This window comes from Falco punctatus, assembly GCF_963210335.1.
Source record: "Falco punctatus genome assembly, chromosome: 1".
Lineage (NCBI taxonomy): Eukaryota > Metazoa > Chordata > Aves > Falconiformes > Falconidae > Falco > Falco punctatus.
Window position 1 is genome coordinate 111,251,155 of NC_137580.1, and position 16,900 is coordinate 111,268,054.

Genomic DNA, 16,900 nt, shown 5'->3' on the forward strand with positions numbered 1-16,900 from the left:
TGACCATTTAGCAACCAAGACATGAATGGGATAGAAAACAAACATTCCAGTCTGAGAGAATACCTGTAGTTGAAAAAATCAGCATGATTTTGTGACTACAGAGAACTCTAGCCTCTCAAAGTGATCACAAAATCTTTTGTCAGTGCTTCACACCTTTAAATTTATAAACCCATAGAGAAGTGTTTTGTATAATACAGAAAATCATTAAGCTGGGTAACACAGAAAAAATTACATAGTCCACCCTCTCTCTTTCCAAAGGAAAACTCCCAAATCCTATATTGTCTAGGAGTATCTCCCATTCTAGAAATCTTCCTCAAAGAGAAACTTAAAAAAAGACAAAATCAAATGTGAGGTCATGGGTCTTTATTAAAAACACCTTGTTCCTGCATTAAACAAAACCCAGAAGAGAGTCCTTAATGAAATGCAACTTTGTTCCAGTACGTTGTCTCTTTCTCCTAATTCTGCAGGCTGGGCCCAAAGATGATATGTGAAATGTCACTTCTTGATTTCCAAGACTTAGTTCTGTGAGGCTGACGGTCTAGTTCTAGTTTGTATTCCCATACCTATAAATAGAGAACCTCTTGGTCTCTCCAGGTACGTATGCAGCAAGACCTCAAATACCTCTAAGACATTAGCCACATACCCGCAGTCCATCATCTGCATCTTTCACGTAGCCTTTTTCATATAGTTCCTGAGGAACATTCAAGATACGCTTCTGAAGATCATTTTCCTGCCAGTCTACTCGAAGACCTGAAACATAAGCATTATCTTCTTAGCTCATTCTGCTGCAAGGCTCAGTGAGACCTCACACATCAGACACTGGTGAAAAAAACAGCAGCCATAGTTCCACAAGAACTACTCTGGAAGCATTTAAAAAACAGAACACAGAATGTAAACAGATATTTCTGTTTTCTGGGGAGTGGATCTCTTCATCCAATGAATTACATCCTCCATTTACCCCGTGCAATTCTGAGAAACAAGTTATTTACAGTCTTTTGAAACTCCACAAAGCTTCCATGTATTGGCTTGTGTACTCCAAAACGACACGCTCTGTGCTAGAAAAGTAAAGGCTACAGAAATACCAGATATTACAGCTGTACTGTTAGACTAACAGCATGCTACACAACATGTAAATTTTACCTGACATGACATATATAAATCAGTCACTATGTCTAAGTCTCGGATAAGACCAATTTGAAACCTTAAATGGATGGAACATCTCTTGGAACACCTTTTTGTGCACAGACACTTCTAAAAGATTAGATGTGTTGAAGAAAAAAAGATTAGAATGATCTTGATAAAACACGGGACAACTTCTTTCTCACCACTGCCACTCCAAGGAAGGGTTGGAATGCCAGCAGTCTGAGCCACTATTGAAGAAGCAATTTTATCTCCTAGGGCCCACATTGCTTGGCTTGGAGGACCTGCAAAGAGCAAAAACAATGCATGAGAGACACAAGAGATATCAGACACTGGAGAAATGTCCAGAAGACTAATTCAGGTTCCCTGGAAGAGGGATAAATAAATACTCTTAGCAGGGTTGCTGCATGCCACATCTTAACTGGTATGAATGAACATTTCTGAACCAAATGGAGCATTAGCTGCATCAGCCAGGAAACTAAAAGGAAACAGTAGTTTGCTTTTACTTTTGACCAAGAGGAGGAAAAGGCAATTGAAACTACAGCAATACAACCACTGGCACATCACAATAGCTTGTTAAGTGCCCACTGTGTTAAAGCAGTCTTGGCACACTCAGCTTGCAAGCACCACTCTCTGTCCATGTGTCCTCAAGCTGGTCCTGCCCTCAAAGGGATGACAGGTACTAGTAACTGGAACTAAGTGTGCATACCACACACTGCCGGAATAATATTTCAGTGTTCTGATTTTATTTGAAACGTGGCTCACATGGGGCTGTAGTGTATGATTGGTAAGAGATTTAAACTGGAATTAAAATACAGCTTTTAAATCCACTCCTCTTCAAAGGTCCAAAGTATTTCTGTGGTTATGGCTCAACACACTATAGACAAAAAGATATGCCAGAAGTCCTGGTACAGCTATCCTCAGGCTATGTTCAGACCATGACTTTTAAAACTAAAGATGGACTTGTGATAAATACTGCATGTGTCCAAAACCTTATCCAATATTCAGATCCATGTGGTTCAGGAGATGAGGCTTACTGCATTAAACATCTCCAGCACTTGGTTAACTACAGTGCTAACTAGATCACAAACTTCGTGTACTGTCTACATAAAACTCCACTCTTTCCATAAAACTGAACTACAAACACCCTCTTCAAAGGGACATTCAGCTTTTGAAACATCTGCTTGAACAGGAATCTTTTCTGATTTTGTATCTCATGATATTCAAAGATATGTTGGAGAACTTGCCAATTCTCCTGTACAAGAATTATTTTCCAGCATATGTCCAAAGCTTACCTAGTTTCCTTAGTCTCGATGGCTGAAGACAGCCAACTGTTAGACAGCATAGTCTGTTGCTCTGACTACTGTAAAGAATTTATCATCAATCTTGCACTTGTAAACCATACCTCACGGCACTCTTAGGCTCAGCATTTTCTACATCACTAAACCTACACGTTTTAAAATAAGGACTAGACATTATATCAGAACTATATCTCCTCACCCATGAAAGCAATGCCATTTTTGTGGAGAAGGTCTGGAAGTTTAGGGTTCTCAGATGCATGGCCCCAGCCAGCCCACACAGCCTGCAGAAGAAAATAACATAATTCACTCTTTGTTTTAGTAAAAGAAGCATGTGAGCAGAAATAGAAAGCATGCAGATACTTCAAGTCTTTCTTTTCCTCACTGAAAACAGCCTCATAACAGTCATAAGCCAGACCAGCCTCCTGAACTACGCCATGTGCTTCGTTTAAAGGGCTAGTTTTGCATCTTGTAGACAAGTCAAAGAAGGCTGCCGCAGCAAACTGTTGAAAAGGAACTAAGTGTATGGAAGTGAAAAGGTGGAAGGATCTGTCTTGGTTTCAGCTGGGATATAGTTAATTTTCTTCTTAGTAGCTGGTGCAGTGCTGTGTTTTGGATTTGGTCTGAGAACAATATTGATAACACACTGATTTTTTAGTTGTTGCTAGGTAATGTTAGTACACTAAGTCAAGGACTTTTCAGTTTCTCAGACCTTGCCAGCGAGGGGGCTGGAGGGGCACAAGAAACTGGAAGGGGACACAGCCAGGACAGCTGACCCAAACTAGCCAAAGGGATACTCCATACCACAGAATGTCCTGCTCTGTATACAAACTGGGGGGGTGGCTGGGGCTCCAGTCAGTGGGTGGTGAGCAACTGCATTGTGCATCCCTTGTTTCCTTTTCTTCCTTCCCTTTGGATTTTGTTCCTTTCCCCTTCTCCCTCCTTTTCATTATAATTGGTTTTACTTTATTTTATTTCAATTACTAAAATGTTCTTATCTCAACTCTTGAGTTTTACATTCCTTCCCAATACTCCTCCCCATCTCTCAGCAGGGTGTGAGCAAGCAGCTCTGTGGCACTTTGTCACCAGCTGGGGTTAAACCATGACAGGAGCTTTGCATCTCATGCAGACATTCATACTGGAAAATCCACTGCATTGTAATACGCTTGCCTTTTGGTGACAGTATAGGTTGGCAATTTCAATTTCTTTGACCTGTCTTTCTCCCCAGATACAACTCATTATTTAAGGAGAGAAGATTGCTCGGTGTTACCTCCTGTTTCAAAAACTATCTTTGACACTTCTCACCTGCACTGGAATCCGCTTAGCAATATCAAGAATGAGTTCCACATTTGCATAGTTGTTGTTGTTTGTTCCTCCTGGAACTGGGACGTAGTGATCTGCCATTTTAATATACTCTGTAAACACAAAGAAGGTCTCATTTAGATTGCAAATCTAATAAACGGTACTTGGTCTATAACTCACTAAATCTACAGTACTGGAAGTACTTAACCTTCTTCCAGAGAAATCTGTTACTTGACAGAACGGTAGGTGATGCAGTGGATACCCACACTGCACCTCTTGTATCCCTGTGGACACACATCCCTGTGCAAGGAGTGGGCTGTGCACCTTCACTGGCCTTCGCAGCTCACCTGCATTTGCCTTCAGATCCTCAGGAGTCACCATGACAACAAATCTGATTGCTCGCTCATTTCGAAACATCTCGTAGGACCACCGCCGGATGGACCTCATGCATTTCACTGCTGCAATGCCATTATTTGCTATCAGGACCTGAGTACGTTAGAAGCAGGGATGAAATACAGTCTAAATAGCACAAAACACGAAATGATAATGAAAACAGTTTTTTCTCTGCAGACTCTTCACCCAGTTTTGGGGCTATGCAGTTTTGTTAGCCAGCATTCAATCCAGCAAGAACATTTAATGGCCCATCAGTCAATTTAGAAAACAGCTCTTGCTCCACCATAACGATTTTAATGCATTATGCTTTGTTTGGATTAAAGAGCAGAAGGACACATGAGAATAGGCATAATGAGCGGCTAAAACTTATGGTACCTGAAAGGAAGGGACCTCATCCATTAAATGATTATGTAATTTTAAATACATTTCTTAGTGTTTTTCCAGTCTACTTTTGTTACATCTGTCTATAAATCATTCTCTATCAGCAGAATTGCTCTAGCTCACTCAGAAATTTTTTTCTGTCACACTAATCTAGAGCAATGAGATCCTTATTTATTGCATATAAAATAAAATGGAAAAACAACGATGACAGGCCAAAGTACAACATTCAAATTCAGGAATATTAATATTTTGATATCTGCAATGTACAGCCTTATACAGAGAGAGGTCATAGCTCAAGAGAAGGGAACAAAATGCAATACGCTAAAGTAACTTACCTTTTCAATAACTTTATTCCCTCCAAAACGCGTAACAAATTCTGCTGGAGAAGCCACAGTGAAATCCCGCTGCACATCAACTTTCTTCCTGTCCCGGCCTTGCTTTACAAGGTGTAAACCAGACATACTGGGCCTAAAGTTGTGGGAGACAGAAAAAAAAAGCAACTTGGCAGTGCAGATGTACACAAATAGAAAAAGCTATGTGAATAATTTGTAAAGTTCCCCTTGACCATACTCCCCAAGCAGACAAGCAGAATCACTCCCTGCCTCCAGACCACCACGGCCTGGTCCTCAGCTTTTCCAGGGATGACTGGGTTTTAACTGCCTTTCCATTATCTCTCTGCAAAAGCTAGGTTATCTGGAGAAATTCCAGTTCTGCTAATACAGAAATTGGTAAACACATTCACTGTATATTGCAGCCCAACACAGAACAACAATGCTCCACCACACTGCTTTCAATTCATATAGGAAAGCTGGAAAATGACAACAACGTTTTCTGGCTTTGGTAAAACAAGCTACCAAGATCAGAATCTGTAGGGAAATCCCATGGGGAACCACAGCAAACACATCTCCAGCTGCAAACTAGAGACTGTGACTGGCTACTTGAAATCATTTTGCAAGAATTTTCCACCATCCAATCTTTCATGTCCTCCTCAAAATTTCTGAGAGCTAGAGGACAAATCAGTCACGTTAGTTCTACCACAAACAGCGAAAGCCAGTTTTGTGTCTGACAAGATCAATGCCGTGTTCTGCCACTGCTTTTCTGTGTGGGAAGGGGACAGTCACTTCCCTTTCTTAGGCTTCAGCTTCCACAGAAGTAACATATGCATAAATCACCCTTTGCTTTTACAAGCACTACAGCACTTGATTTGCTAAAATTCACAAAACTGATATTGTGAGATGAAACTCAACAGAAAAACAAAGACCTACTCTTCACACTGTGTTGTCTACCATAGTGCAGCATGACTGGGGAAATAGCAAGATACTTTTTATTTTAAAGCCCCTGAAGCTTTATCTCTCGGGTCACCCCGCAGTTTGCCCATTTTTCCTTCTGTATTTAGTATGCTTTTCGTAACAGGTTCCTTTCCCATGAACACACCGAAGCCCTTACCCCTGCCACCACACAGGATTACAGAACCTTTCTGTAGGAAGGAGAGATGAGTATTAGGAAGTTATTTTAAAAACTACTCAATGCTTTGGAAAGACCAGCGACCAAGGGGATCAATACCATTTGAGCAGCTGTGTAACTGGTAGCATCTGTCCCCAGGAGCCACAGGGGCCCTGCTAGCTGCCCTTTGGCCATGGAAACCCATCAGAACCCTCTGGCCTAATCAGCTGCTGAAGCACTGCTACCATTGAGCAACTCCCCTGGGAAATGGGATGGGACATGGTAGAAAGCAACTGGAGTTGCTCGGGGAGGACATGAAGGGAAAACCAATCCAAGGACAAGCCAAGCCGTGCACAGCATCTAGAAGTCTCCTTTTATAAACACAGCCAGCAAGAAAGGTCAGGTAGCCGAAGAGCTGTACCTGTGAGGTTCACTGCCCTGTGGAGCATCCTGGTTTAAATGACCTGCTGTTAAGAGGTACTTGGTGACAGCCTGAGAGGAAACACACAGACCCCCCCCTCACATTCCCTCATAAATACGTTATGGCTATGAAGAGTTATCCATCTGGAATGCAGACCCTCCTTAGCTCTTCTTCAGGAGCATAGTAACACCACAGACCAGTATTTTGACTAAAAAATGTTCTGATGAAAGAAGCCTTAACAAACTGTAGCTAGTATCTAGTTTAAATCCAGATTCTTCTCTTATGCATCTTTCCTGTGAAAAATCATGGTGCTAACACAGACTACACTGTGCTTTGCAGTACACATCAACAAAAAGGATCTTGACCCATGCCATCTAGCACAACCTTTTCCAAAAGGTAAATGCCAAATCTTGATATAACCAACCAAGAACTGTGCTAGAACAAAGGGTGATCTTTCAGATAAGGCAAGATCAGTGCCCAGATCTGACCATAAAGACGCGTTTATCTACCACACATAAGATGGAGAGGATCTTCCCCTTCCTCTCTGCCTTCACACACACACCATCTAGTTCGGCTGTGACATCCTGCTGTGGCACAACCCTGACTTTGTGAGGATTTCCAGAACAGCAAGAAAGCATATTTACAGCACTTGAAATTCAGACCCTGTGTTCTGTGTTAACACATCGATCTTTCTCTCTCACACATGAGATATTCCCATGACAAATGGCCATGCTGGTGGAGAACTTCAAGTTACAGTCTTGCAAACATTAAGCTTAACTGGGAAGTGAAAACCTGTTCTAAGCACAGCAAAGAGAGACTTTGAGGCGATCCATGAAGCCAAGACTGGGAGAAGTAAAGATAATGGGAAATACAGGATTTTAAAGCATGGTAAAAACCAGATGCCTATCTCCCAGTGATATTCTGGGACATATAAATGGCTGTACTAGGTCATCCCAAAGTATATCCAGTCTAGTAACTTATCTCAAAGAAGAGCTGCCAGCTGATATCCAGAGAAGAGCCTAAGAACAACTTAAGCGTGCAAAGGTTCTTCCTCTGTGTACTTTCCCTCCTTCCAGTGAGCTGCACTTTCAGAGGTGGACATTGTTAGTGAATTTAAAACCTATTCCTATGAACAGGAGTTCACAAACTGCTCTGTGATAATCTCTGCCCAGGAAGTCAAGGGCAGGAGCCAACAGGCAAGGAAAAGAAGAAAGCTGTAGTTAAGGCTGAATTTCTACTTGTATTTAAAGAGGGTCAGTATCAATGGCATGGCAAGGAAGGAGCACAGTCTAAAAAGTGAGACAGGTTTATTCATTGCAGGTTTACTGAGAGCAGTCTCAACAAAAACAGAAAAAGGAAAAATCTTGGGGTCAGAATCTGTGAGCGTGTATGAATATGAACTATCCTGCCAAGTTGAAATTACTATGCACATAAAGATACTGCTACAGATAAAATGTCAAAAAAACCAAAGGTTTATCAACCAGAAGAGTGCACAAACACTTGTTTATAAGCAAGTATAGTTCAGTTGATTTGTGACAGTAAGCATACAAAGAACATTAAGTTTATTTACTAATAACCACAGGCTGCACATTAAAATCAAAACAGAAGGGGGGGGGGTTGCTGTTTGGGTTTTCTTCTTTTTTTGCAGGGTAAGATGAGGTAGAAGTTGGGCAGCAGGAAGAAACAAATCTCTAAACAAAACAGAATAAATGCTGAGTTAGTAACAGTCATCCCTATTAATCACCAGATCACAACCGCAGTGTTTTGTTACACAGGAACTTTCAGAATCCTCATCTGTCCTTCAGAGTTTACAGAGGTTAGAAGTTGTGCAGAATCTCAAACTTTTTAAACACTGATCCCCCAACTAAGATGTATTTTAGCATCTTTCTTACAGACTGCATGCACAGATAGCTCACAGTAACTGGCAAGGTTTCAGAGGATAAAATTAATATGGAAAAACATCAGTATGCAACTCCAGTACAGAGTGCCCAGCTGCCTCACTCCAAAACAGTCGCTGCTATGAGAAGACAATCATATCTGTAATTCTTACCTTTGCAGCATGTGATATCTCATTTCCTGATTCTGTTCTGCAGAATCCTCCATGCTGTCTCAGTGAAGGAATTAAGAGCTTTCGGGCTTGCTTACGACTGGTCTAGTGTAGCTGCTATTTTATTTTTTTCAATACTGCAGCTCAAAATCCAGCAGGAGAAAGCTGCACAGAGCCTCTTGCACTCACGCGGCTGTGCAGTGGCATTCCCCAGATTGCTTCAATCTTTTAACCTTTGTCCCTTGCATTACACCACCCCTCTCAGTCACTCTTCCTGTGACGCAGCATGCACAGAGGGTAGCAGCTTCCCTCTTCTGCATTCAGAGGAAAGCAGCTGATCAGGAAAGAGAGAAAATTATCTACAGGTTATGTAATCAGGCTTAACGCACAGCACCAGTGCTGCAGCCCACACGACGCATGGTGGCTGTGCCCAGCAATGGCCAGCCCCAGTTCATGCTCCCCACAACTGGGGACACACAAGCAAACGGAGACTGCACAGCTTCCCCATGTGCAGCATCAGCATCCTGAGGAACTCTGCACTGCTGGCTGCATGACTGCGCCGGGAGCAGGCAAGCACCTCAGCAGCAGCTACTTTTGCAAGAGCAAGCAAAGGAGCAACTACAGGGGCCATTTTGCATGAAGAATTCAATAAACATGTAGGATTTAATACCACATTTTCAGGAGGAACGGAAAGGTGACAAGGAAAGCATTTCCAGGGCTGCAGCAAAGAAAGTGAGTGCCACTGTTCATACAGGCACACAGAGCATAGTGGTGATCCAGACATGAGACAACAGGTCACACTGGATGCCAGCTTGGAAGCTGGGAGACCCTGGACAAGTCACTTTTCTGTGCCTCTGTTTCTCCACCTAAAAAATGGACATGAGATCACTCCAAGTGTTGTAAGAATAAATACCCTCACAAGCAAAGTGCTAAAGTACTGCAGGGTCCAATAACATCACTGGAGAAAGGAAGCAGAGTGTTTACTCAGTATTGAGCACATGCAAAAACGTAAATTGCAAATTTGGGGGCAGGGACTGGATAAGCAAAGGCAATGACTGCAGCGACGCACTGATGATCAAATCTGGACTGGAACTAGACACAGCAACTGGATTACATTTTCAAATGTCACAACATTTGGGTCTGTCCTGGTGTAGGGCCATATCCAGGTAGCATTGCTATTATCTGATGCACAAACATCCCAAGAGTATGAGCAAAAGCCATGCAATCACCCAGGAGAGGATCACTCAAAACAAGGAACAAATAGCCAGAGAAAAAGTGTCACATTAACATGAGGACAGTATGCAACCTTGAGCCCTGACAGGCAAGGTGAGGTCATGGCAGGAGACAGGGAACTAAGAACAGTACAGGCGATAGGAGCAACGACCAACAGCAAGTGCCATGTGTCTGATAAACTGCAGGCAAACAATTCTGTGCATATCCAATTTCTTCAAGCGTTGCCAGCAGAAGGCTAAAGGGGACAGCGACACACTGTGGCAGTGAAGGCAGCAGTCAAACTGGAAATAAATCACTTCACTACACAGCAGAGACAAGAAATACCAGGGAAAGAACAGTTTAAACAAAAAAACCATCCAGCATTATATATCTACCCAATAACTAAATGCCTCTCTCACCTGTCAGCCTTTTTTCCTCCTTAAAGAGCTACTCAAACTACCCAACTGTGAAGTACACCAGAAATTTCCCATTTAATTAATTTTAAAAACAGAAGTATGTAAAAAAAAAAAAAACAACTTATCTTGAAATATTTTCCAGCACTGGCTCTATCTTGAGAGGACTCTCATCTTACCCGGGTGTGACACAGATCCCTGCTCCCAGCCCACCGGAGCAAACTCAAAGTCCCTGCCTCCCACATCCAGCACACACGACTCCGGCCACGGAAGTCAGCTCTCCCAGGTCCTCCAGGCTCCTACTTCCCTTCATCTCTGCAGGGAGGCTACCACTAACTCACCATTTCACCAGTTCCGAACAAGCCATCATAAGGGTTGAGAATCACAAACCTACAGGCTCTGCTTGATAAAAATGTGTCACTTTCTCTTCTGGTCATCACTATGTGAGACCAGCAAAACCCAACAGACTTTCAGTGACTCTACTGGATATGTATTTCATGAAGCATTTAAATGGCATGTTCCATCATTTTCAAAATAAAACACTTGCATGCTTTGTGGTTCCATTAGATTTCCTCAGTTTTTGATCCCAATTCAAGATTAGCATTTATACATAGTATAATTGAAATTTCACTTCTCAGGTTTTATGAAAATGGTTTCCTGTTCTCCAAAAAACGCCACTCACAGACCCAATCCAAACAGTTTCTGACCATTGTAGCCACAAGGAAGCAAATCCTACATATACACGCAGCTTCATGTTAGAGGAGCAGCTTCAGCACTGGTTAAAAATATTCATTGTGCCTTCTACCAGCTGAATTCACTGCTATGAAATCAATGGACACGATTTGCTGCAACATCCCTACAAAAACACGCTACACAAGGATGTGTCATTCTGATACAGTACTTACCATCAAACACACAGACTCCACAAAGCTCATTTCCCAAACATAATACTACTCAGAACCCAAATGGCAAACATCATATGAAAACCATCCCCCTCTTCAGACCCCAGGCCTGCTGTTAGACAAAAGGAAAGCCTGCGCGGTTCTCTTGTTCTAGCCTCCAAGAAAAAAAGCATTCATTACAGACACATACCTGACGCACATCGCAGCTAGGAGCCTGCATTGATCCCAGCACTGTAACATGCCAAGTGCTATCAGTGACGTAGCAGTTTATTCCAAAGGCAGTGATGCATTAGCTGGCTTGTTTGAAAGGCAGCCTTAAGGAGACTGCAGCACATACACACACGCACACACACACACCGAGAACGGTGGGGTTTTTTCCTCCAGATTTGGCCTGTAAAGGGTGTGAAGAGAGGGCAGCTCTGATCATCAATTTGGGCTGTTTTGTAAATATGTAAGTGCTGATGCAAACATGTATTTGATCTGGGTGGTAAGACTCAAGGCAGCTGAAGCATCCCTAAGATCTGCTCCAATTTTAGATCTGCCCTTGCAACCTATTTCACAAAAAGGCAGAGAGAAAGAGCAAGCATATTTGTAGTCCGGCAAGCAATGCAAAATTCTGCAGCCGGAGTAAACAGTTCACTATGTCTCTGGTAATAGGCACTGGGAGGCAGCAATCTGGACTTACTCAAAGACAGGTTTTGCCTGCAATTTTAAAGAGACAGAACAGTCAGCTTGAATGCAGTGCTTCAACCTATAACTAACTAAAGTAAGAAAGAAACTCTGTGTAGCTCTGACAAAGGATCAAGCCTAAGGATTTCAGGAAATTAAATAATGGATGCAGCACAAAAACCCAAAACCAACCCTCTCCCTACTGCCTGGCTAAGTAAATTGACTTTCATGCTCACACAGATTTTGAACAGCCATCAAGGCAGGTCTTTAGCCTAAAGCAGTAACTTTGGTTCCAAAACTACGGAGCTCAAACTGGCACAAGCTGCTAGGATTCTTCCTCTCAAATAACCAAGTACCAACAGCTGCAACAGCTGCAGATTTTAAGTGCTGAGACACTTGTTTGTCAGGTATTTTCTTTTCCTAAACCACACACCTGGCTTTTTATCTGCCATGCCATGTGCATTTTAAACTGGACCATACCCACACGATGCACACACCAAATCACTCATGTTCCTTGCAAGTTCCAAAGCAACATCACAGCTGTAATTATGGGAGGGAACCCAGTGATTTAGAGCTCACTGAGCTCCTCCGGATCACACACTCTAACATATTATGATCAAAACCACTTCAGACCTGAGGCTCTTCAACATACCCCACTCCCTTTGACTGTTCTTTCCAAGGTATTCTGCACTCAACTTTATGAGTCTCACGCTTGACTAGCCTCTAGCTTTCCACATGCCCCAAGCCCCTTCCTCCTCCTTCAAATTTATCTTTCACAACCCATTTCTCCATTGTGCCCTTCCTGCTTAGACCCATGGCACCAGGTTTTCACTCCTCAAAAATACCCAGTAAATCCAAATGTCAATCCAAATAAATAGCTAAAGTTAAATAAAATTGATAGCTGTCCTCCAGTTCCTAAAATCACAAAGTACTGAAAGATCTTTACTTTTACATCCTCACGAAGTACAAAATTCCACGTTCCTGTAGCAACAGCCTAACACACTCCAGGTCAAGCCCTGCCACCAAGATAAAAGTTATTAACAACAGTAAAAGACAGTTCTGCAACTGAGAAGAGAGCAGAACTGAAGCCTTTGGCAAGGAGCCTTCCCAGTGCTCTTTGACAAAATTCAACTGTTGAACAGATCTGATCTACATGAACAAGAGACTGTACCTTTTTTAACAACCAGAAATAACGGGGTAGATACAGAGTCAAGAGATCCAAATTACTCCCTAGCCTAAAGACTCTTTGCTTACCTTCCTACAATAGGTTTAATGACACTTCCTCTTTTCCCAGATTTGTTGCGAGCCTACAGTCACCGATAGCTTTTCCTGTGGCCACTGAAGATACAAGCACTAGGCTGACAGGGGATTCTACAAAAGCGCTTGTCTTCGAATGCCTTTGCTACATGTCCCAATCTGAGTGAAAAGCAAGGGCACTCAGCAAAATACAGGAGGCGGCCCTAAAGTATTCCGATAGGGACAAAGCATACTTCATTATCTTTCCAATTAGAAATATCAGATAAGCAACTAGGAGACATTGTCACTGCTGTGGTATCTCAGCCAGCTGATCTCTGCAAAATCTCCCTACAAATTACTGAATTTAGAGATGACATTTCCCATGTTAACTGAGGTCAAAGGGAGGAAAACACCGGTCACACCAAAATAAGAAGAATGCTACTTTTGAAAGGTATGCAGAATCAGAGTCCTTTAGAGTCTATCTGTTCACTGAACAGAGTAGCTTTCAGAGAAGAAAAAAGTTGTAATTCACAGGTTATCAGTACAACCAGAAACAGCTAGGAACCCAAAACACCTTACAAGCTTCCTCTTTTTCAACAGATACAGGAGGAAATTCAACTTTTCACTCCAGGTGGATGAAGTTCAAAATATAAATCACAACATCACTCGCTGGCAGCAATGGTAACAAGGAACTAAATCCTTTGTTTTGTAGGGGTTCCTTGAAGATGCACAGCTTTATTTCAGTAACCTGAAGAAACATGCAACAGTATCGCTCTCCTCATCTGCTGAGCCAATAGCAATTGATCATATACAAATAAAAATGTCTCAGCAAGCAGCATGCCATTCCAGTTTCAATACAGGCCTTCTGGTCCACGAGACACAAACCCATGCAAGTAAACCTCCACAGCAACTGATAGCACAAGCAGCAGAGCAAGAGGAGCAGCCTTCAACTCCAGCAGAAAGCCTCGAACAGGAAGCAATCACTTCAGCAAAGGAGAAATCCCTTTTGATGCAGCTGGACCGGTCTTGAACGCAGCAGTAAAAGCATCAGCCTTGCAGACACTAAAGCGGCACTTAAGAGTTTTACAAGATCAATGCTCTATAATGTTACCTCCTAACCACAAAGAGTTGGACTGGAAAGGAATTTTTTAAAATTCAGAACAAGCTCAAAAGGATCCTTTGTTACCTTCAGTACTCCTGTGCAATTGCTCTACAACTGGTTTCTAAGCAGGCACTCTGTCCCAGGGCCAGTCTGGGCATACTCAACAAACTACTGTCTAGACTAGAATTTGGGCATTCTTCCAAAATCACTTTAATAGATTATTAGTTCTTCTTAAGCATCTCAATAATTTATTTAGACTATTTAATGGGAAGTCCAAATAGCATTAGGTGCTAAGGGATAAAGTCTCTGTGGCTTAATATCAGAGGTAACAGCTGAGGTACTTCAAAAAATTTTGCTTCCAGTTGATGCAAGTGGATTATCAGGCGACTCTGTACACCTATTTCATTACTTACAAAACCAGAAGACACACAGGATTTACTCTATTTTAAACAAGAATGTGATACTAAGATACCATCTTTGAAGTTAGGAATTAAATTCAGCAATAGTCAAGAACAATTTATTAAACAAAAGAAACAGACCCAAAGTATTTTCCAACCTACTTCATTTACCACTAAAACTTCAGAGAGCAGCATAGCAACTGCCTAACCGCTCACTACACTACAGCAAAAACTGTATCCCAGCAGGGCTGCTTCCTGTGGTTGGAAGTGCTGATGGAAATTTCTGAACTCAAAGACAACACAGTTACACCTGGAAGCAAAAAGATTAAGAAAAAATTACATGCTTGGGTTTATTACATAAAGGTACAAAATGCAACAAAGAGTAGATTTTGTTGATGTAAACTGTACACAAGTAGAGTATTTTCTTCAAGGAAGCTTGTTTCCAACGTTAGATGCTATAACCATGAGAGTGAGGAAGGCATTTACATGATTTTTATTACTGATACTCTTCAAACAAAGCACAACTACAAGCAAGAAAAGAACTACGTGGTTACTTTTCCAACACACAATTTCTGCTGAGCACTGATGTTCCACACACCAATTTAAAGTTCATTATCACTGCGTGGCTTTCTCAATCCTATATAGTAGCAGCCAACTGGCACAATCAAAGGTTTTCATAGATCTCTAGTAGTATGGAAGCCTATATTGTACAACCTGTCCCAGCAAAACTGTCTTTAGCAACAGCATAAACACTTCACAAGATCAATAAGGTGATAGATGGAACAACACAGCACACGCATTCTGCATGGTCAAATAAAGAAACATGAGTTGGCATACAGAGTACCGATAGCTGGGTCAGGATATATCGATTAGATGTCACAATGCCGTCCAATGGTAAGGCTCTCAGCAATGCTTTCCAGCTTAGACAGGAGACTGGCAAATCTCAGGTACTGAAGCCAGTGTAGGGAAAGGCCTATGCTTCATGAACTGGCAACATGCCACCACTTTTTATGGGGGTCTAACAGCAAGAGGGCAGCAGCAATGCCTGTTACTACAGGTACACTCACATTCCTTTACTCAGCTGACTAAATTCTGGATTTTAGACTGTTGTCTAGGAAGGACTTCTCTGCAGCAAAGCCCCCCACCTGAAAGACAAGCTATCTCTACCTGACCATTTCCTGTATGAAACTAACCAGCAAATGGGAACTTTTTCAATTTTTTTTTTTTTAAATTCAAAATTTGGCAACTTTTTCAAAAAGATACACTACCCTGGACCTGCACCTTGTCTGACCCACTAGTCAAACTATACAGAACTCCCCATGAATTTATCTCTGTCACTTGAGAAAGTGTGGTACCTTTGTGACTACCAAAAGGAAGCTAGAAGCAAGAATAACTGTGTTCCATTAACTCACTGTCACAGATTGACTTCAGGCAAGTTGTTGAACTTGTCTTTCTCTCAGTTTCTCCATCTGTAAACATCATCTGGAAATCTTTTGATGAAAGGGACTACCATCCTGGAAAACTATTTCAATTCATGTTACTTTATCTTAGAAAAACAGGCCATAATGCTGTAACTTTTTTATTTAAATTGGCATTTCCCTCTAATTTAACTGAAAGTCAAGTACCCTCAAAAGAGAGTGCCAAAGTAAGCAAGTTACAACAGAGGTGCTCAAGGTTGCGCACCTATTGCATTATAGCTCTCCGATGCCAGAGAGTGTCCTAGAAGTTGCTTGATTTTCTTGCTCTCCTATTGTCTATTTCCACACTAATGGTTATGTGTTTAACCAGTTTCTTCTGTTCCTAAAATATATATACAGTTACAGGGCTAGATCTTTTCCTGCTTCAGAATAACCTTTTGTGCTGCCAAATTATAACTGGCAGTCCTTGGAAAGGTAATCCCCTTCAAATTTGCTTTGAGATTTTTACATCTGTTATATTAGAGCCAACTGGTTAAACATGTCCATCAGCGTGACCATAACTACTCTGTAAAGTACAGACTACTATCCCCCTTCTGTCCCAACACAAAGAGTCTGCTACTATTTGTTTTCAGAGGCTGTCTTGCTAAAGAACCACCAATAAAAGGCCAGATTAATATTCCTTATTCTGCACAAGCAAAGAAATCAGCGAAACAGAAGAACAAATTGAAAGGATTACCTGACTGTGTAAATACCTACTACGGGTCAATAAAAGCCAGAAACCTTTTTGGAACCGACCATTTCTTCAAAAATAAAAAAGTAAAGTGAGGGATTGTTCAGTAAAAGCTATAGTGGGATTCAGACTGTCCTGTATGTTCCTGGAATGGGGATGACACCTTTTCAAAAGGCAGGCAGAAAGAGCAAATCAAGCGAAGGTTCTTCTAGATTTGGCTCTGACCACTGGCAGGATCTGCTGGGAGAACCCAAGGCCAAAAGGCAGCAGAAGAGTCACAACTTATTTGTAAGGAACTAGCAAACAAAAAAGGTAGTAAGTTACATCCAGTTGGAAGATGTCAGGGACAAAACTTTCCTAAAAAAAAAACCCGCATTTTATTTCCTTCCTTACAT

General features: G+C 41.8%; 1 protein-coding gene across 1 annotated transcript in view; it reads right to left on the reverse strand.

The window, feature by feature from the left end:
- ACACA (acetyl-CoA carboxylase alpha) overlaps nt 1-16,900 on the reverse strand; it is a 135,357-nt gene that overhangs the window by 110,213 nt on the left and 8,244 nt on the right. The window contains exons 4-11 of the mRNA XM_080403560.1: nt 4,850-4,982; nt 4,088-4,226; nt 3,744-3,853; nt 2,641-2,722; nt 1,326-1,424; nt 644-750; nt 536-563; nt 44-63 (exon numbers count right to left, since the gene is read on the reverse strand). Of these exons, the coding sequence (XP_080259686.1) occupies nt 44-63; nt 536-563; nt 644-750; nt 1,326-1,424; nt 2,641-2,722; nt 3,744-3,853; nt 4,088-4,226; nt 4,850-4,982 (718 nt within the window). The remainder of the gene's footprint in view (nt 1-43; nt 64-535; nt 564-643; nt 751-1,325; nt 1,425-2,640; nt 2,723-3,743; nt 3,854-4,087; nt 4,227-4,849; nt 4,983-16,900) is intronic.